Below are 22,588 nucleotides of genomic sequence, written 5' to 3' on the forward strand. Positions count from 1 at the left end.
TTATTTAAACAGACACTGATTTAATTCAAGTAATATGACACTATTAATTGCTGAAATGGATGCTGTATTATTAAGGCAGTATCTCTCAGCCTTTAATTTTAACAGAAATTTACATCATACATCCCCTGTTATTCTTTTTTTCTCTAGTTTCATAGGATCAGTTACATCTCAGAAATAGATGGAGGCTGCAAGAGCATAGAGGAAGAAGCAAGAGGCTCGTGCACAACAGAGTTTGTGGACACCGAAACTGGATTCCCTTCTAATTGCAGCATCATGCTGCCCAGTATTTCAGTCAACAACTTCTTGAACTCTTCCTCTTTAACCATCTTCCCATCATCGGCATCCAACATCTTACAGAGACTTCTTGTATGACCTTATCCATCTGCAAACACGGGGGATACAACTATATCATACACAAGGCCAGCTTTTAATTAAGCAAAAATGTGATCTATTAGTTGACAAGTTTAACTTCTACACACTGATAAGACTAGTAACTTGAAAATTAATGGTCAACAGCACCCAGCTGATGGTGCAAGAACATCAAGTGCAACTCGTAGGTATTCCTTTGACATTTTCCCATGGCAATCTCTGGGTATAGTCTTTAAGGCAGAATCCAGCGTCTGCACCATAGATAAACAACCAAATAAAAAGAGATGCAAAAGTATGATGACCCTCCGGCCACTAGGAAAAGTCTCTTGTCGCGACTTTTCCACTTCTTGTATGACATTAGTCCCTAAGAAAGTTTCATTTCTTGTAGTATGATATGTTACTATATATTATTAGGTCCAGAAGACAACACCACGGGTGATGTGTACATACCTTATCCAATTCAAACTTGTTAGACAATAGTCTTTTAATTCCACTTCCATCAAATGTGTTCTCGCTGTGAGCAACAATGACTGGCTGCTCCTTGAGACGTTGAGCAGCACTCTCTGCAACTTTCTTAAATTCAGCCAAAAATGTCTCGTGTAACAGGTTGCTCGTTAGTTGCTCCAATGCAGGATTCAACTACTGGCTCCACAACATTACTCATTACCTACAGATCAAGATAATAACAAAGTACTATGCTCTAATAATTAGCAAAGAACTCATCATAAATATAAATGTGTAACAAAGAAGTTACACAGGGATAGTAAGCAACAAAATTTATGAATCAGTGAGCAATCACATATTAGCCTCTATATACACTGACAGTTTAAAAGACTTTACTTGTAACTGTTAATTTGTCATGTTTTGCAAGTAACCAAATTTATGTAATCTTATAGTGTAAAATTTCTAGCTAGACATGAATGTGAAGCCGTTAAAGAGAATAAATGAACTACACATGAGTCTGATGCAGGAGGCATCCCTTGATCAACCGTAAGCTTCTCAAAAGCCTTGATGATGTAATCTTTGAGGGATCCATCAGGCAATTCTAACTCAGAGTACAGGGAAAGCATCTCTGGTTCAAATGCAGGACTTTTAACCATCCATACGAAGGAGTACAATAGGATCTCACTTTAGACCAGCAGCCATGCCTAGTAAAATATCTGAAAGAACTTCTTTAAACTCCGTCTTGCTTACTTTCTCTTGCTTTCCATGTGTGAATTCTTGAAGAACCTAAGTCACAACAAGTTCACTAATAAAAAGGGGTGACAAAATATTTCCCAATTTAGAGAAGAATTTAACTTCTATACACTGACAATGTAAAGAACTTTTACAGGTAACCGTCCATAAAAAGTATGAATGCTACCTCTGAGAACAATCTTTAAAAATTAGAATCAACCAAATTTTTTTTTCCATATCATCATTGTCGGCAGGTTCAAAAATTAAGAGTTAAAAAAAAAGAAGAACATTTTGTCACGACCCGATTCCTCGAGTCATGATGGCACCTACTATAACCCCGCGGCACTGGAGGTTCAGCCGCCACCAGTTCATGTGGTCGCCCTGCCATACTTAAAGGACAGGGAGATGCCACTGCGCGAGCAGAAGATGCTCGGGGTATTCCAGAGGTTGGCACCGCCGATATTCTCAGGGGCGATTGGGGAGGACGCCCACGAGTTCCAGCTCACTTGCCAGGAGCAGTTACAGTCATTAGGCCTCTTGGAGTCGAGAGGAGCCGACTTCACCGCTCATCAGTTTCGTGGGCCAGCCAGGCAGTGGTGACGCTCGTATCGAGAGTCCAAGCCAGCAGAATCGCCTCCTATATCTTGGCGTGAGTTCTCAGAGGCTTTCTTGGCCCGGTTCATTCCACAGAGCATCAGGGATAGGCTTCGTGATCAGTTCTCCAGATTGGAGCAGAGCCCTATGACCGTCTTAGAGTACGAGGCGAGGTTTCATGAGTTGTCTCGACATGCTACCATGATCCTGCCCACGGAGGAGGAGAGAGTTCGTTGTTTTATACGTGGGTTGCAGTACCGTCTGAGGGTAGACACAGAGCATTTGGTTTCGGCCAGTCGTTCATTTCTTGATGTGGTCGACCATGCCCGATCTATGGAGCTTATTCATCGTGAGGCCCAAGGAAGCAGCGATAAGAGGTCACGCTACCAGGGCAGGTACAACAGGTCCCAGACTAGAGGGAAAGACTCCTATGATAGGCCTCGCCAGAGGTTCCAGCAGGGCCAGTCCAGTCGGCCTGTTCAGGCGGCATTACCTGCTTCTGAGGGAGGCCAGCATCAACAGAGTGGTCCTAGTACGGGCCAGAGTTCCAGGGGATCAGATTCCCTCCTTTCCTACCGCGGTCGAGTTACTTCAGGGCGTTCAACTTCAGGGTGTTTTGATTGCGGTGCTCTTGACTATTGGTCCAGAGGGTTCCCACGGCGAGGGAGAGGGGCGATTGTACCAGCTCCCCTTGCACCTAGACCAATTTCAGCAGTGCCCCCTCCAGCTAGAGGTGTTGGTCAGGACCGGGACCGTCGGGATAGCCAATAGGGTACCAGAGGTGGAGATCGGGGAGGCAGGTCAGGTGGTAGATCGAACGCACCGGGCAGAGGTGCTCAGGGCCATTTCTAAGCAGCCCCAGCGAGGGCGGCGGCCGAGGCATCTGACGATGTCATCACAGGTACACTTTTATTATGCCACCAGCCTGCTACAGTATTATTTCATCCTGGGTCCCTGGTGGCGAGTTCCAGAGATTACCCATTCCGGAGTAGAAGTGGGAATGTATCACTATGGACTTCATTGTGGGGTTGCCTCGGACTTCTAGAGGTGTTGACAGCATTTAGGTCATCGTGGATCGATTGACCAAGTCAACACACTTCCTTCCTGTTCATACTACTTTCAGTGCCGAGAGGTTGGCTCATATCTACATTAGGGAGGTGGTTCGTCTTCATGGCGTGCCTATTTCTATCATTTCAAATTGGGGTTCACAGTTCACTTCCAGCTTTTGGAGGGCTTTTCAGGGGAGTTGGGCACCCGTGTCCACCTTAGCACAACTTTTCACCCACAGACGGATAGCCAATCGGAGGATATGTTGCGGGCCTGTGTTATGGATTTTGGAGGTCAGTGGGACCAGTTCTTGCCTTTGGCGGAGTTTGCGTACAACAACAGCTACCACTCTAGTATTCAGATGGCCCCATTTGAGGCCTTATATGGTAGGCGTTGTTGCTCTCCAGTTGGTTGGTTTAAGTCTACAGAGCTTAGGCCGCGTGGTACAGATTTGCTTCAGGAGGCCTTGGATCAGGTATGGGTGATTCAGGATAGGCTTAGAATGACTCAGAGTAAACATCAGAGTTACGCGGATCATAGGCGTCGGCCGTTGAGGTTTGCAGTTGGCGATCGGGTATTTCTCCGAGTATCGCCCATGAAGGGCGTGATGAGATTCGGGAGACGAGGCAAGCTTAGCCCCAGGTATATAGACCCTTTTGAGATTTTGAGAGCAGTTGACGAGGTTGCCTATGAGTTAGCTTTACCTCCAGCACTATCGGCTATCCACCCAGTTTTCCATGTTTCGATGCTGCGCCGGTATGTTCCAGATGAGTCTCATGTGCTCCAGTATGATTCAGTTGAGTTGGATGATCGTCTGACCTTTATAGAGGAGTTGGTTGCCATTCTAGCCAGAGATGTTAGGCAGTTGCGGTCGAGAGTTATTCCTGTTGTTAAGGTCCATTGGAGGCATCGTCCAGTCGAGGAGGCTACCTGGGAGACCGAGCAGGAGATGCGGGAGCAATTCCCCAGCTTATTTGAGCCCTCAGGTATATCCTTATCCTTTCTTTCACGGACGAAAGTCCTTTTTAGTAGTGGATATTGTAATGACCCTACTGGTCATTTCTGCATCTTACCTTCTGTGTGTCGTTTAGAGCGTTCTTGTAGCAACCCCAAGTCATTTATGACTTGTTGGGACTGACAATTCGGTCATCTAGTCGTTCGTTTGGTTATGGTGCGAGTTTTAGTGTTTTGGAGCTTATGAACCTTCAACGATCATTTTCAATCGAAAGTTCAAGAAGAAGACCTCAGAATAGAATTTTGACGGTTCCATCAGCTCTGAAATGGCCAAATTAGGACAGTAGCATAGTTGGCACGAGTATCGAGGCCTTCAATGCGAGTTTGGATCATTAGGCGTTTTAGCCTTTGAAATTTGGCCCTAGGGTTGACTTTGGTCAACATTCTTGGAAAACGCGCTCGGATGAAAATTTCGTTAGCGCGGTTAGCTCCAGAATGTTGAGTTAGTAGGGTACCTTCTGGGCTTATAGAGGCCCAGTTAGGTGTAGTTAGCTTATAGATTACTTTAGTTAGTTCTTTTTACACTCGTGTGCATTCCATCGTTACTTAGATTTCTGTTCTTGACTTCTATTTGTGCTATTCCTTCTTTTCATAATAGCCTTTACTTTTCAAGTTCAGTCGGCCTATGATGCCTATTGGGTACCTGCTGTTTTGGTACTCATGCTACACTCTGCATCTGTTTCATAATGCAGGTCCGAGCACCAGTGGCGATCATTGATCCAATTTGGAGTAGTCTGATCCGGAGAAGGGGGTGAGCACACGGCGTTTTGTACTATTTCAGTCTCCATCTGTATATATAGACTTGTCTTTTACCTTTCGAGACAGTCCAGTTTTGTCAGTAGCTTTGTGCTAGTGACTTCCAGGTTCTGGGAGGGATCTTTATTTGTATTTATGTTTTGGGTTGCTTTCACCTGTTTATATTGTTATCTTAAATTTTGCCTACTCTTGTTTAGTTTCTACCCTCAGACCCATTACTTGTTGTTCCGAGTTACGGGTTGGCTTACTACTGGTGGGTTATAGTAGGTGTCATCATGACTCGAAGAATCGCTGAAATCGGACCTAAAATGGATGAGAAAACAAGTCTCAAAAATCCCAAAATCAAGCTCACAAAAAAAGGGTTGTGGCAGCAGGTATTTTGTGAAATTTACCTCGAACGGGGATCCCAAATCAGACTCCAAGCTCACCAACAAGTTGTCCTCGAAAAATCTCACAACTTTGCCTTTTGAATCGCCCAGATTGGAGATCCAAAGCTCAAGTTATCGCACTTTAAAGAAAATGAGAAATAAAGCTAAGTTGGGGTTTTATAAAGGGCGAAACTGGTCGCTAAAAACCCAAAAGCTGGTCGTTAAAGGCCCAAACTCTGGTCGCTAAAGAGCTGCACCAGATCTCAGCTTTGGCTAAATTCTTCAAAGTCTCCGACTGGGTGCTCGAATTCGTTCGATACCCGATAAAAATAAAACAAATATGCTACCCTACTAAATTCGACATTCCGGACTCAACGGCGCAGTCGAAATTTCCATCAGAGGTCATCTCGATAAAAAGTGGGTCCCACTTTCAAAAGTCATTTTAACCAAAATCCACCGAGGGGAACGGAATGAGTCCGAAGGCGTCGGGAGTCAAACGAAAGGTCGTTTTAGACCAAACTCAACATTCCGGAGCTAACCGCGCTGGCGGAATTTTCATCCGAGCGCGTTTTCCAAGAATGTTGACCAAAGTCAACCTTAGGCCAAATTTCAAAGGCTGAAACGCCTAATGATCCAAACTCGCATCGAAGGCCTCGATACTCATGCCAACTATGCTACTAGCACAATTTGGTCATTCTAGAGCTGATGAAACCGTCAGAATTCTATTCTGAGGTCGTCTTCTTGAACTTTTTATCGAAAATGATCGTTGAAGGTTCATAAGCTCCAAAACACTAAAACTCGCACCATAATCAAACGAACGACCAGGTGACCGAACTGTCAGTCCCAACAAGTCATAAATGACTTGGGATCGCTACAGGAACGCTCTAAACGACACACAGAAGGCAAGATGCAGAAATGACCATGAGGGTCATTACACATTTCTAGGCAATCTCGATCACTTCTTCAATAGTGATTCCAAATGGATAAGGAAAAAGGAGGGGGACAAAAAACAGTACAGACAGAACAACTTAAATGCCAAGACCCCCAAAAGTTCATCAAAATATATACATAATTATTTTGAAGAATTAAGATTTTCAACTAGGATTTTAAGTTATCTATAGATGGTGTAAATTTTTTTTTAAACACTTCAACTTGACATAGCTGCCTCTCAATAACACCTTAACTTTGAAAATACACATCTAGACACCTTCAAGGGGCTGCATTCTAGAAGTGCATTCTCAAAGTTGTGTGGTATTTAAAGGCCAACTTAAATTAAGTTAAAAAATGTGCATTTTCAAAATTAAAAGTGTTTATTTGATAATTTTGGCCAAATTAAAATATCTATCTATGTATTATGCCTTAAAAATACTTTAGTGCGTGCAAATGGAACCGCATCCATATCATGACTTTGAAACTTGATAGTCAAACAAATGAGATCACATATAAACTTGAACCCTTGAATAAAAAACCAAGAGAATAAACAAACAGTCCAGACACAAGAGTCCAGTTGAGTTGCTGTCTCATCTCAAGCACTCTGTAATCATTAAATATCTGGCCTCTTACCACCCCATACCAGTACCATTTGCAATATGCATTTACTATTTCAACCCATAATTAACCAAATACATGTGTAGATTTGTTTAAAAATATGTAACAACATCAATGAAGTGGGTGAAAATTACGAGAGATCATGGTTCAAAATTCAACAGAAACAAAAAAAAAATGTTAATTCTAGTTTATTTCTTTGTATTTATTTAAGTTTTGATGGATAAAGTAACCTAATACATTTATTTAATACTAACAAACATAGGGTGTAGACAAGTTTTTATGGTATTTTTGAAGTGAGAAATAGAAGTACCTCAGAGTAGATATGATCAGATTCAGGGGAAGAACCTTGAGGAGGTAAACCAAGGGCAACACCAATATCAGCAACAGCAGGTTGTAACTCCTTAACTGAAAGCTTACCGTCTTTGTCTATGTCAAGTTCTTGAAACTTATGATCTACAAAGTTACTAAACACAGCCTCATTTCCAACTAACTTCATTATATCTGAACCGTCCATCACCTGACTCTCACTACTTTTCATCTTCATCACTTCATTTTTCTCCATTTTTAATTTAATTCCTTGTCAACACAACTCACTTTCTCCTCGTGACCAACTTTCTTTTCTCTTCTCTTCCAAAAAAGGTGCGTCTCAAATCAATGTATATTAGTATGACTTATGTGTACTACTTCTTTTGAGAGAGAGTTCTAGAGAAAACGATGTGACAAAAGGACACCTTATGTTCACAGTAGGGTTAAAAATAAGCACTTTTAACAAGAGTTTGAGATCGATTGATATTGCATATCAATGTGTATTTAAGAATAGTCAATCAACTAAAAAGTATTTTAAAATTATCAATAGTTCGAAATGAAACTTAGCCAAGTGAACAATTGTCACAGCTACCATTATTTCAATCAAGGGATCGAGTGCTTCAAATAGGTTGGTTAGTAAAACACATCAACCATCAGGCTGCGAGTATGTATTACCTTGTCCTATATCAACTATCAGAACTCTGATACAGATAAAAATCAAATGTATCATGAGTTCTAATCCTTTTTCAAACACCTAGTCTACTCCACCGAACTAAGTGATGAAAGATAATTGGTCTCAAAATTCTACACCAAAAAGAGAGTAATTTACCTCTACATCACAACACACAAACATCAAAAGAGATGCAAAGTTTCGAGTCAGCCCCACCACTGACTACACTTTCACCTTTCCACCAATCCGCACACAGTACCTGTATTGACAACCTGATGTTTAGGAAATGCTAATGTAATAGAACAAATACTCTTAAACCAAATCTTAGAAGGCAAAATTTAGTACCTTGTCATTGTGAGTGTCAATGACAGCAAGGGGCCACTGCAATACAAATTGTTTTACCCAGGAACAGAAAATGTAAGTGTTTATATAAAGTCTTAATAGTAATAATAGAGACGTTAAAAGTGTAGAACTAACCGCAGTTCTCAAGTCCCATAACATTACTTTCCCGTCATACGATGCAGAAAGCAAGTGAAACCGTGACTTTTCATGCCACTTGCAGGTAGATATCCAAGAACTGTGTGATGAGAACTGATAGACAGGAGCCGAAGTACCTGTTAAGTGGTAAATGAAAGAGTATATATCAATGTGTGATGTAAGGTCATCAGTTACTTGGGCAATAAACACAGACAAAAGATATTTAAGCACATAGAGACAAGGAATTTAAGTTCAAGTGGATGTTAAAAAGTTCTTCTGCAAGTTGGACAGAAAAAGAAAGAAATCTGGTTTGCGAGGATGCCATATCCTAAGAATGGGGTCAGAACCACCAGCAGTAATGAGGGCAGAACCTTCACCTCCAACATCAAGGCAACTAATGACTTTGTCGCAATACTGTTGAAGAGGAAGGTGATCATTATCCATACTTCTAGGAAAATATAGTTTCAAGCTCTCAACAGAATAGACTTAAAAAAGAACTATACATCTTGGTATTACAAAAGTTCAAACCCAGCTACTTGTCATGATGGAGAGGTATCTTCTTCTTCAAGATGGTGTAATTTTTAAAAATATGATTGTTAATTGCTGAAGAGAGATGTTATCTCTGACAAAAAATGAAAGGAATATCACTGGGATTGGCATATATGAGTGCTAAAACTTCCACAAATTTTTCATAATTTCATATTCTGCAAGTTGATATTTATTTCTCCCCCTCCAATCCATATGTATGTAAGTTTAGGAATACATGTACATGACAGTTAAAATGTGACTGGAAGAACAGAAGAAAAGAGATGGCATGTCACCAGGTTCAATGAATCCTTGCTCATCTCAACATCCCATCTTCTAATAGAGTGATCCCATGATGATGAACAGATTGCTTCATCTTGTAGCCATACCACGGTAGACACACATTGTGTATGTCCTACAAGTGTAGATTTAGCCTCCTCCTGTGAGCATAAGATGTGATAGAAAATTATTTACAAGATTAGGGTAACAATCATTAAAAAATCTTTTAAAAAGAAGAGAAAAAACAATAAAAAAGGAAGAGAGAGAGAGAGAGAGAGAGAGAGAGAAAACAAAGATCAAGCAACTCAGAGTGAGCCAAAGACCGACATATTTCAACATTAGTTTGGTCCTTCAGTTGCATTGATGAACATTGTCATTTAAGGAAATCAGAAGGTTGTTTGTCTTTCATCAAAAGGGACAAAAGATTTTTCTAATCAATATCAATTGTCAATGAGATACAACATAGAAAGTCAGAGACACGTTGGACTGGCACAAAATTGTTGCTGAAACAAATTTGAAAAGAAGAATATAATTGCAACAAAGGTGGTAGATAAGGAACAAAAGGGGGGAATCTATGGGATATATATGGATGACAGGTAGGGGGAAGGAAGAAGAATAATTACTCCTTCAAGCTCCAGTTTCAAAATCTTTACAGCCACACATATGTTATGGCATATTTTAGACCACAGTACCAAAAATCTTCATTTTATTCTTAAAAATTCCGTGTTGGCTCAAACTATGTCGCATAATTTAAAATGGAGGGAGTAGCAACACAAAGTTGGAGGAACTGCAGGAAGAACGGTGGGACAATTGGATGGGTATGGCATATGAGAGGTAGGATGGAGAAGGATTCAAAGTAGGGTTCAGGGAAGAAGAGGTTTTGCCAAAAATAAAAGTAGATTATTTTATTACGTGTATGCCTTGCGCTGGAAAGTTTTCGAAATCAAATAGTAACAACAGCCATAAACTGTTCTTTCCTTCTTTTTCACTGGTTTTAGGAACAGACACATTACCCTTCTTTTCGGATAAGGTAGAAGTTAGAACAGACACATTATCCTTATTAAACACGTCATGGATTTCTAACACTGTGGCATGAAATAGATGTGCTTTTCTATCTTTAGCCTAGACAAGTTAGAAGAAATGTGGTCATACTTCTGCTTGAGGATCATCCTCTTCGGCATCCTTCTTCCTTTTCTTGACTGAAACTACATCACATGTATCTGAGCCACTTGCTTGCCACAGAGCTATTTGGCAATCCCAGGACCCTGAACACACCTGTCCAACACAACAAAAACAAGGAGTCAGTAAACTTCTTATAATCAATTACATAATTAAAAAGCTTCAAATGATCAATTAAGTGAAGAGATGCACAACCATATCTCCAACAGGATTTGCTGCAACACTTTGAACAGAAGCATTATGTCCATGTAAAATTTTATAGGCTTTAATCCTCTTTATCTGATCTGAAGGCTCATCTGCATCAAACTTTTAAGCCAAACAATTACTAATTAGAGGAAGATCACGAATTAGGCACAGAGTTATAAGTAGTGCAGGCACATCATGTTACCTTCCAGAGCTGCAGTGTCCTATCCTTGGAAGCCGTAGCTACTATTTGATCAGCACCATCTTGAGCCACTTAAGAAAATAAAAGGTATAAATCTGATAAACACAGACAGAATTACAGAAGAAATGAAACACGGAGAAGTAAGCATCCAGGAGAAATTCAAACTATATGTCCACATGATTGTCATGCTGGTACAAGTTTTGGTATCCAGTGTATTTTCAGCAGTGCAAAGCTAGTTAATCGAATGGATATCAACAAGAAATATTATTCAAACAACAAATATCAAAAACAGGTGATGTGGGAGTATGAACATATAAATGACAATGGCAGCAGATGGTAAAGCATAATGCTAGAAAACAAGCAACTGGGGAGAAACTATCTCCCTCTGATACCTATGAACTTTTGGTGTCACAGATAAATGAAAATGGCAGTAGACGGTAAAGCATAATGCTAGAAAACGAGCAACTGAGGCAAAACTATCTCCCTCTGATACCTCTTGGGTTGACAACACAAACAGAAGTAACTGCCCCGGTATGGCCCTCCAATAGATGTGTACAAGATCCGGCAGCCTTCCATATTCTGATTAGCACTATCAAATGTTAGGTTGATGTAATAACAAAAAAAACAAATAAAGCCGAGTTCTGAACCAAAAAATGCAACTAGCAAAGAATATACAATCAACGGATTACCTTCTTAGCCATCATAACATCCAGTCAAAACAAACCTGACAGATCACAAATATGCACATCTTGTCAGTTAAGGCAATAGTTCATTGTATGGAAAGAAGACGATTATTACATCTAACTGTCACCATCCCATATTTTAGGGGGGGAAAGCACACGGAGGATGAAATTTAACTCAAAAACATTTGGAACAAAAGCAGTACAATGTAATAATATCAACAACATTGTTCGCGGTAATACCCTTCGGGGTGGCCTAGTGGTTTGGGCTTGGGACTTCCATGTTGGAGGTCTCAAGTTCGAAACCCCTTACCAATGAAAGCAAGGGGTTTGCCTTCTGGGTCGAGCTCGTCGCACCAGGTTTGCCTAGTGCGGGTTACCTCTCCTATGTGGTTTGCGAGCTATTGCATTGGAGCGGGGGTTTTATCCTGTTTGGGTAGCGGCTGCGAGTTTCCCTTGTCGTAAAAAAAAACATTGTCCTCAGTAATCTAGTGTGTAGCAGATATCTATGAGAGAAGTGAATGCACAACGCATAAGGTACATATATCTATGAGTGAAGTGAATGCACAACGCATAAGGTACAGAGATGCAATAGCCAAAGACATGAACCGTCCATTAAGTTATATTATGAGGCTCACTATTTTTTTTCGGGATAAGCCAATATTCTCTTTTAGTACAGAAGTTCCTTTAGAAGCGAAGCATACACACACCAAGTCTTAAATATATCAAACAAAGAAAGATACACAAGGCGGAAAAGATTACAACGATCGCACTGAAGGTTCTTGAAAAACAAATTTCACACTCATGCTTACTTAGAATTAGAACCATCAACTGCACTGACCCAGTCGTCATGCAAAGATGGTTCTTCTTGTTTTCTTGGAGCCACAGCTCTAATGTACTCAATCTCTAATATTTTCTCCTGTATAAGATATACAAAACAGTTCTCCATGAGTACCTTTTATTTTTGAGTTGGTCTGAAGAGACATAACTGTTCACTCTAGCAGCCAAGTAGTGATATCAGGAAAGAGACTTACAGCTGAAATGCCCTTGGCAAGGAGAAACTCTTCAAGTGACATGCGGACCAGTTCTCCATCAATGAGAAAATCTAAAGGCTCAGGATTCCAATCATCCTTTCCTAATAACAATCAAATGAAAAACAGATAAGCATACTAGTAAAAACACAAATAGCAGAATTGGTGAGAACAGTTCCTTTTAGTTAGTTAAATATAAACCCTGACTCTTTTATCCCTGACTCAAATTTAGACAAAATAACATTTTGATAGTCATTTCTAAGGATAAAATAACTCATTTATGACACCATTAACCCATAATAACAAAGCTCTCGGACCACAACTAACAATCTATTCTACTAGTCAAGTGAGGTAAGCTAGTCAATTAAGACAAATTGACAATTAGCATGAGTTCATCATTTCCCACAAAAATCTACTTCAGTGTGAACGACCATATCCTTTATAATTATAATTATTTACCTACGACAAAAGGCGAACCATTTTCACACCAATTCAAAGTTATAACACAGGTACACAAACACAACCAATCAATCAACTACGCCTAAGGCACAAACTAGTTCAGCTTAGCTATATGATCTAAATTCCACTTAAAAAAAATAAGAAAACTAATAATAGGCAGAATCTGTTAGAACTAAAAGTTACCAGCTTTAAGGAGGTTGTTGACTATGGAAGAGAGGCCCAATCGGGTGAGGTTGGAGGGAATAGCAATGGAAGTAGGCGGGGTCTTAAATGGGGGTTTCAACTTCGTTACGAACCGGACAGCCTTGCAGCCTCTTCGACTTGCCCATTAATATCCATTTCCGCCATAAAATAATACTATACTGTTTTAGAGAGTATGAGGAAGATGTTCACAGCCAAATTCGCAGGGTTTAAGGCGTTGTATGTTTATGGAAGTTGGCGGAGGAATGGTCCCTTAATTATATAGCCCTCCGTTTCACAAAAAATGACCTCCTTTTCTTTTTACTTTTCACTTGGCATGTTTAAGACCACAAGATTAAGGGCAATTTTGTACATTTAACAAACTTTAATTTAAGATCACTAGATTCAAAAGTCTTCTTTAATTTCTTAAATTTTGTGTCAAGTCAAACCAGACCACTCTTTTTGAAATGAAAGGAGTAGTATTTAACAAATTTAGTCTTTTAACTATTCAAAAACTTATCAGTTTTGGTTCTTTAACTATATACTTACTAGTATTAGTCCCTTAACTATAAACTTATCGATTTTAGTCATTTTAAGTATTCAAAGACTTGTCAAGTTTGGTCTTTGTCCATTTTTTAAATATAAATAGTTTAGGTTTATATTAACGGAAATCTTCGTGAAATTAAATCTTTAACCCATTTTTTAGGTTGTTTTGCTATCCTGCCCTTTTTACTTCAAACTACTCTTATGAAAAGAACAATAACATCAACGATTCAAAATAAAATTAATGAGGAAAGAAGATATAAGTCCTAATCTTATTCAATGAGGATAAAATTAAGCATATAATTGTTGTTAATGACTTGAATCTACACTTGAATATGCTAATCAGTGCGGATTTTATTTAATTTACTCAAATTTCTTTACATAAAATAAAATGAATAAAATAATAAATTGATCTATTTAAAAAAAATTACAAATCTATCATTTTATAAATTTCAATTTCTGAAAAATTAAACAAATTTCGTTCAATGAAAGTTGTTGGAGTATAAACTTTGGATCTAACGGGTAATAATTTTTTTCTTCTTATAATAAAGTTTAGCATATTCAAGTCATTAGTAGCAATAATACGCTTCATTTTATCCCCGGTTCAATAAAATTATGACTTATATTTTCTTTCCTCGTGAATTTTATTTTAAATCGTTGAGATTAAGGTTCTTCGTATAAGATTAATTTGAAAAAAAAAGTAGCAGAGAGAGAAACAATAGAAAAATTGCTAAAGGATTTAATTTCTTGAGACATGAATTCCTTAATTGAATGAAGAAAGAGACTGAAACACATTCTAATGATAAGTTAATAGAAAGTATTTTCCTTGGAAATTAAAATGACCTCACAGAGATCCGTCGAAGATGCTTATTGTGCAAAGGAAGAGGAGAGGAGAAGAGAGTCGAATGAATCTTCAGTAGACAGTAGTGTTGTGCTAGTTGGCTCATATTTATGCCTTTTCAGCTCACGTATAAAACCTGTAGCGCGATGCTAAACATGAATTTAAACTTAGAAATGGCTAAAGAAAGAAAGCTTTTCTGTTGAGATCCAGCATAAATTGTACACACTCCCGTCTTCCTTAATTTCTGCACATTGCAATAGCTTCTAATTTTTCTACCCAACCCACTATTTCACAAATGTGGAACAAATTTTCTCACTATATGGGATTAGAACAACATGCTCTCTACCACTTTCATACAACAAATATTCTCAAGGAAAGAAAACAATACATACAAAGATATAAAATTATACCTGCGAAAATCATTTATTAGCTATATCAAGGCACCACTACTGCCTACTGGCAATTAGATTTACAGGGTTTCAACAATAATTTTCATCAATTCACCTAGATAAATCATCTATTTGCTCCTACACACACACAAAGATACTAAATATAATAGGTTTCAACAATCAATCTTAAAAGATAAAACAGGAATGTATTATCTTTAAAATATCAAGCAACATACAAATAAGGCAGAGATCGCGGGAGCATGACTTCTTTAGTCTCATAAAACAATTTTAACGTAGGTACCAATATTAGACAGACCAAAATCTTAAAATTCAAGGAACACTGCACTTAACTTGATCCAAAAAAAGAAAGGATTCAGGGATAGTTAAGAATGAATTTCAGCAGAACTAGGTTTCTTTCGGCGGAGCCTTTTTGTGCTGCTTCAGCAGCAGCTTTCTCTGTTTCGATCTCAGCAACAATGGCATCAATGTCAAGCTTCCTCAAGTTGATTAAGCCCATGCTCTTTTGTCATCACAGCAACTTCTATGTTTTTTCCACCACTTTCAACAACCTGATTCGTATGGAAACACTGTTTAAAAATCACTACAGCAAAAACAAATGCTCACATCCAACTATGCTCTTTCCATTTTTGCTGAAGGTCTAGTTGGATGCATGCATTTGTTCCCTAAATACCAACACAGAAATCTCAAACGGAAGCTGTCATATATTTCAATCCGCTTAAACAATATAATTTAGTCAACAACTTTAATCATAAAGAGCAGCATTCAAATCACAGTTGATAACTTAGCATGTGTGAGTGCATATGTACGTCAGAAATAAATGATCTAAAATGCAAGTCAAGTCACCTCTTACAACGAAGAGGTAATTACTTCCCGTGAATGAGCAAGTCATAATTCATAAGTTCTTGAGGCAGTTTAAGAAAGCCCAAAGTTTGCCATGGAAAGAGGGGTTTTGACATATGTGGAATTCATAGGAAGACATTTTTCAAATGTCTGCGGTATTCAATTGGCCACTCCTAAATAACTGTGGTATCTACGCCAATTTGCACGCACCCGACTAATCCATTCTCCTACAGCACTTTTTTTAAAAACAGAACAAACATTTAGAGCACTAATTTTGAAGGATTTGGATTTCTGGAAATAAAATAAGCTCATTCCCTAAGCAGAAAATGCAGCTACTACTTTTCATCCTCACTTCTCAATATGTTTTAACATCTTTCCTAGGGAAAAATAAACTTCACTTCCTCCCTTGTAACTTCACAAATATTACCTTGTAAATGCGCCTGCATAGCTCAGGAAGGATAAAAGAGTTCATATTACCAACTATCTTGGAACTGAACATAGATGATTGATTGAACTAGGAAGGAAGGAAGAGTTTAATAACTGAATGATCCCTTATGTTCTGAAAATCTAAAAATAGGACGATGAAGAGCAACTCAAGTTAACACAGATATTTTAAGAGAAGCAAGACAATATAAGGCCCAGATTTTAACATGCAACTGAAACTCACATTATTTATGATGTTGTGAAAGGAAAATGTGTAACAAAAATGCTTGACAACAACTATAAACAGAGGCCACTTACTTCAAGCAAAGCATGTATGGCTAGTTTCACAGTTTCCTGGCCAGATGCTTCGTAATAATTCTTCTCCAAGAACTCCCGAGTAGAGTTAGAGTTTCTACCAGTCGCATTGGCTTTCCGGGCTGAGAATGTACCCGATGGATCTGTTTGGTAAAGTGGGGGGATACCTGTGTGTGGGTCAAAACCAATGATCAAGGTGGATAGACCAAATGGCCTCACCCCACCACTTTGAGTGTACTTTTGCTGAAGACCAGCAATGTAACGAGTTATGTACTCAACGGTAACAGGATCTTCAACCGTAAGCCTATGACTCTGACACTCAATGCATGCCTTATTCACAAGCACTCATGCATCTGCTTTCAGCCCAGCACACGCCAATGCAATGTGATCATCTAGATTTACTATCTTTCTTACTGGCCTGCAAACACGAAAAAGATTAATTAGCTTAGAGTTTCAAAGCAGGTGGACAACTAAATAAAATGCAACAACAATATCTAATCACTGAGAACACTAAACGAGGGTGATTAAAGTAAACTTAGGTGTAACGTATTTGACTGAACACATCACCTAACAAATAAAGTAAACAGATAACCTAGTTATACATATGACAAAAGGATTACAAGTGCTCAAACTCCTAATCTTCAACCACCAGAGAAGAGACACCCTTTTGTCCTAGTCTGTATTACCTCATGGAAGTTGTCATTTTGAGACAGTTCATTCTCGAGGAAGGGATAGTTAGGACATAGCACACAGAATATGTCAGAATAGTCTTACATCCACTTGGTTCAGGCTCCTTACGTGACCAAATTAATATCTTTCCTGAAAAGCTTTTTTAAGCTGCTCCGTGGGGCCTCAATTTTATATCCATTGTATAGATTGTTTTGTCAATCTCCCTAGCCCGACCCACCCTCGAGGGGAAAAACCACAATCCAAATATAAAGCTCGACATTGACATCAATGACAATGCAAATATTTCTTTTTAACAGGTAAATATGTCATTCTATTAAAATGAGAAAACAGGCACTAAGATGGTGACAGGGAATTACATGTCTGAAACCTTCCTGCGCAAAAACAAAAAGAGAAGGTTCCACCTATACAAGCACCTACTCAGGTACTGAGTCTATAAAATCAAGCATGCTACTTTCATTATTTACATTGAGAAGATCACACCAAAATCCAAAATCCATTAACATGAACATTTCAATTTCTGAACAACACCAATTTTTCTTTCGAATCCCCTTGGGTTGCTTTCTATCCATATTACTCAACACATGTAAATATTTACCTCACTGATTCGCATTTTCTCCCAACACTCCAGCACATCATATAAGAAGTACATTATATTACACAGCATTAGGCCCAGATTGATAATAAAAGTTCAGCTAAACCAATTGCCCAGGCAAAAGGCAAGAAAAAAAAATATCTATATTTTGAAGTTTCTATTGATAAACTGAAAATTGTTTAAAGCTTACTCTTCTTCCAGTTGAACTTCCCAGAAACCAAGATATTTAACAACATATAGACACAACCTTAAGTAAATAAATAGTTAAGTTAAGGGGATTAGGTTAGAATATTTTTTACTAAAAATCAAGTTGATTGACTAAGAGCCTGTTTGACCTTCACAAACTTGTAAACAATGAAAGTAAGAGAAAAGTTCATGTGCTCTGCGTTCAAGAAGAAAACCTTTTACCTTGGATCCTTGCAGTGTTGCATACTGGGCATAGAAACTGAAGTCACCATACTCAGACAGAGCCAAACTTTTGGGGTCACTATCAACCTGTCTTCGATATACTTTTTCTCCTCTTGATGAGTCCTTTTATCAGAGTGAAATAAGTGGACTTTTGTAGATCAATACCTCTCTGAGTGACTTGTGCATAGATAAGCATTGCATCCTTATATCTTCCTTCCGCACAAAGCTCATCAATCTGCTGTGAATAAGCGATTGAACTTGAATCTAGTTCATCAACTCTGAGTTCATGTTCCCTGTCATCCATTTGCAACCGCTGTTCAGATGGTCTTTCTCTGTCAATCATAAATTCTTCTGCCTCTTTAAGCCTTCCAGCATCAGTAAGTGCACCAACAATAGCATTATGTGTGTACTTATCACGCTGGATATTTTTCTCTTCCATTTCAGCTACAAGGCCCAGAGCATCATCAAGTCTTTGATCTTTACAAAGAGCTGTTATCAAGGTGTTATAAGTTACTACATCAGTGGTCTTCCCTTTATCAATCCACGTATTAAAGAGCTTAATGGCTTTTTCAAGCATGCCTTCCCTACTAAGTCCCCTAAGAAGAATGTTGCACGTATATACATCAGGCTTAAAAGAATTCTCAACCATTTTGTTGTGAAATTGAAATGCTTTCTCAATGTTCCCCTCCCAGCAGTATCCATGAATAATAGTATTATATGTTATTTCATCAGGCACTATACCCTTCTCCAAAAGTTCATTCAGTTTAGCAATTGCCTGCTGAGTTTTACCCGATTTACATAGCCCTCCAATTATGATGTTGTAGGTGACAATAGTGGGAATTACCTCTCTCTCTTCCATCTCATCCCAAAGCTTAAGAGCTTTTTCCGTATCTGCACATCTAAAGTAGCCAGTAATAAGAGTACCATAACTTACTGCATCAACAAGATAGCCCCTGGTAGGAGCAACAGAGAGCAACTCGTAGGCCTCATCAAGCTTCCTTTCTTGACAAAGAATGTGAAGCAATGTATTGAGAGAAAAATTATCCATTTTCAAACCTTTTTCACCTATTCGTTTCATTATCCTCAATACTTCTGGTAGATTTCCTGCTTTACAATATGCACTTATCAGAGTATTATAGGAAACACAATCTGGACATAAACCACCTTCTTCCATCTTTTGAAGTACCTCTCTAGCTTTATCCATCTTTCCTTCCTTGCAATACCCTTTAATCAATGTATTATACGTAATTTCATTACATTTGATCCCCTTCTGATTCATCTCTTCAAGCAGATCAAAGGCCTCTGAACTTCTCTTATTATCAAGACACCCATTGATCAGGGTGTTGTAAGTTTTCACATCAGGCAACAATTTCAATCCTACCATCTCATCCCGAATCCTAATTGCATCATCAATCCTTCCTTCGTTACACAGACCACCAATCAACATATTATAAGTCCAAACATCAGGCAAAGTATTGTTCTGTGTCATCAGCTCGACAATCTGAGCAGCATCCTTCAACCACCCAATTTTACAATAACCATGTACCAAAATATTATATGTATTCCTATTCGGCACAAGACCTTTACCCTTCATATCCAACAACAAATCCCTAACCTCATTCAACCTTCCTTTCTCACACAACCCATCCAATATAGTATTATAACTCACATTATCGGGCACACATCCAAACTCACTCATTCTATCCAGCAATTGATTAGCATCCTTATACTTGCAAGCTAAACAATACCCTTTAATCAAAATATTGATAGTAATTGTAGTTGGGCACAAACCAAGCTTAAGTGCATCATTAAACAGCTCATTACATAAAAATAGAGAGTGAGTAGAAGGGTACTTAACCAAAGCAGTAATCAAAGTATTGAAAGTAATGATGTTAGGGGAAAGTCGAAGGCGCTTCATCTTCTTGAAAATCTGAAGTGCGAGATGGGGTTTCCCGCATTGGCAATAAGCACCTATAGCAGTATCCAACAATTCGGTTGAGGGTTGAGGGAAATTGGAAATGGGGTGAAGGAGATGACGATGGAGAAGATGTTGAGGATGATCGGAAGGGATAAAAGTGAGGAGAAGGGATCTTGCAACGGTGAATCTGCGATGGGATAAGAGGGAGGATAAGAGAGGGAGAAGAGAAGGGAAAGGGAGAGGGTGGGTGGAGAAAGAGGGTATGTGGGATTGAGACCATTGGAAGAAGGAGAAGAGAGTGGAAGGGCGAGAAGAGAGAGTGGGAGAGGAGAGAATGGAGTGAATAATGGGAGGAGTGAGGTGAGGGAGGTAGGATTGGAGAGAGGATTTGGGTAGAGACCTGGCGGAGGAAGAGAGGAGAGTGGTGATTGTTTGAACTAGTTGACAGGGCTTCAATGGAGGATATGAAGAACTCATGATTTTGGGGTTACACAGAGTGCGCTGCGGGGAAGAAGGGCTTAACACAGGTTTCAGCTTTGTTGCTTTAGGTGAGCTGTGTTCAAGGTTTTGCTCATGTCTTCTTCATTTTTGTTTGATAATTTTTAATTTCCATCGTATTTATTTAATGAAAATGTGTTAATTTTAAATATATTTAACTATGACTTAATTTCATTAGATAAATCTTTTTAAAGAAACATTTATTCTAGGCATAAGTTAAATATTATCTAATTAGCAAGATAAATATAAAAATAAATCATTGTGTTTAAGTTCAATTTTCGAATATTATGACTTAAGAAGTCTTAAACGTTCATTACTACTGGGCATAAGTAATACATAAGATTAAAAAAAAGAAGAAATTATGTCAACTTTTTAAGATATCACATTTTAAAACTAAATTATGTTTTATAATGCATAACTTGTGCCTAGCAATTTTTCGCTTTACCTTGTGAATATATTTTTTGTCTTGCAATTTATTTTTTTAAAATTATTAAAGATATTTTTATTACTTAAAAAGGTGAAAGATAGATATTAAAAATCCTGATTTTTTAGGCAAAAATTAAAGATCACTTCAAAATATGGGCAATCTTGCAAATGATACGGGAAAATGTTCAAGTAGGATTATTAAAATTTTGGGCTTAGTTATGGAACGATAATAAAGTGGGCCTGTTTGGACTGGTCGCCTCTGCAGTGTCTTCGATCTGCAATTGAGCGTTTTGTTCAATTTCATCTTAACTTGGGCTTGGGCTCTCCCATCATTCACGTTATTGATTAAAGCCCAATAACAAATCCTGTTGGGCTAACAAACTACAATTCCAACTTGTAAGGTGTTTACAAAAGAAGTAAATTAATGGATAAATTACCTATGTACACATCTTTTTTTTCCATAATTTTCATTATTCCCTACCAGTTCTAAAATTTTCCAGAATCCCTTATTTTACTTCCAAACCCCCAAAGGTTGGATACATAAATTCTAACTCCCAAAACCAACATTTATCCCTTCTTTATTTCACTTCACAAATCTCTCCTTATTTTTAGTCACAGAATCTTGGTAGTTATTTTCTCATTCACGTTTGAAATTCAAAATCAATCTCTTTTCCGTAGGTTAAGAATATTTTTAGACAAAAAAGTTTAAAAAGAATATTTATGAGTCTTTTACCTATTTTTTAAAATACTCCAAATTTATAATAAAATAAACTATGTGAACTTCAATTTTTTTACACTAAAACGTAAATTAGGGGGAAAAAAAAGTAGTAGTAGTTGTTATTATTTGTTAATAATTAATATAATATTTGTACAAGTTTTTGCCTTTTCTGTCATCTTTTCTTTTTATTTTGTCTTTTTCCTTCTTTTTCTTTTTTTGGTTTAGTAGTTGTTTTGTTTTTCTATTGTTTCCAAATCACTGTTGGGTTTGGTATTTGTATTTGATTTCTTTATTTTTGGTTAATAAAACTCACCTCGGGTGTTTGATTAAAAAAGAGAATATAATATTTGTAAATTTTTCATAATTTGAGTTGGTTATGGACTCTAACAATTAATCATTCATTGAAACTAATTAGGATTCTTGTATTATTATTTAATCTTTTAATTTTCTCATAATAATATTAGTTTCAATTTCACCAAAATTTCATACAGTCTAATATTTTCCTCTTTTTTCTGGTGTTTTCAATAATCAAATTTCTTTAATGGATTGTGTTTGTTCATGTATCTAATTGATAACTTAATTCTTATTTATTGTGATACATTTATAGATACACTTTATTTCAGCTTACATACATTCTTCTTTCACAACCTTATTGTATCAGATACATTATATCAACAATAAAATGATACATTATATAAGTTATAAATATTTTTCCAGGCAAACAATAAAATACTTATCAATTTAAGCAAGATACATAAATAGTAATGTGTCATGCACTAATTTTTTAGCTATGATACATAAATTCGAATTTATACTAAATGTATCAGTTACATAGCAACTGCCACACGGTAATGTATCGAACTCAAATCTAACATCTTATGGACAACAATTACTTATTTAATGTATCTAGTATAAATACAATA

At 37.8% G+C, this 22,588-nt stretch overlaps 1 protein-coding gene and 3 pseudogenes across 3 annotated transcripts; all 4 read right to left on the reverse strand.

Annotated features, from left to right (window-relative positions):
- LOC125815258 (uncharacterized) lies at positions 1–7,607 on the reverse strand (annotated as a pseudogene). Its single transcript, XR_007442164.1, has 5 exons — positions 7,183–7,607; positions 1,323–1,599; positions 820–1,036; positions 520–620; positions 1–401 (listed from the first exon to the last, which is right to left on the reverse strand). The product of XR_007442164.1 is annotated as an uncharacterized LOC125815258 (transcript).
- A 397-nt stretch (positions 7,608–8,004) lies between these two features.
- Positions 8,005–13,211, reverse strand: LOC125815257 (ribosome biogenesis protein WDR12 homolog; annotated as a pseudogene).
- Positions 13,212–15,124: 1,913 nt separating this feature from the next.
- On the reverse strand, positions 15,125–17,118 carry LOC125815114 (proteasome subunit alpha type-7-like; annotated as a pseudogene).
- Positions 16,493–20,554, reverse strand: LOC125815230 (pentatricopeptide repeat-containing protein At2g16880). 2 transcript variants are annotated; one of them, XM_049494660.1, is made up of 2 exons: positions 18,106–20,554; positions 16,493–16,833 (listed from the first exon to the last, which is right to left on the reverse strand). In XM_049494660.1, the coding sequence occupies exon 1, from the start codon at positions 20,498–20,500 to the stop codon at positions 18,188–18,190; it is 2,313 nt and encodes a 770-aa protein (XP_049350617.1). In that variant the 5' UTR covers positions 20,501–20,554; the 3' UTR covers positions 16,493–16,833; positions 18,106–18,187. The 2 variants fall into 2 exon arrangements, with proteins under 2 accessions (XP_049350617.1, XP_049350618.1); XM_049494661.1 differs by having other exon boundaries at positions 18,043–20,554.
- Positions 20,555–22,588: the final 2,034 nt, after the last annotated feature.

The sequence above is a fragment of the Solanum verrucosum genome, unplaced genomic scaffold (genome assembly GCF_900185275.1).
Source record: "Solanum verrucosum unplaced genomic scaffold, falcon-dt-bn FXZP01000261.1, whole genome shotgun sequence".
NCBI lineage: Eukaryota > Viridiplantae > Streptophyta > Magnoliopsida > Solanales > Solanaceae > Solanum > Solanum verrucosum.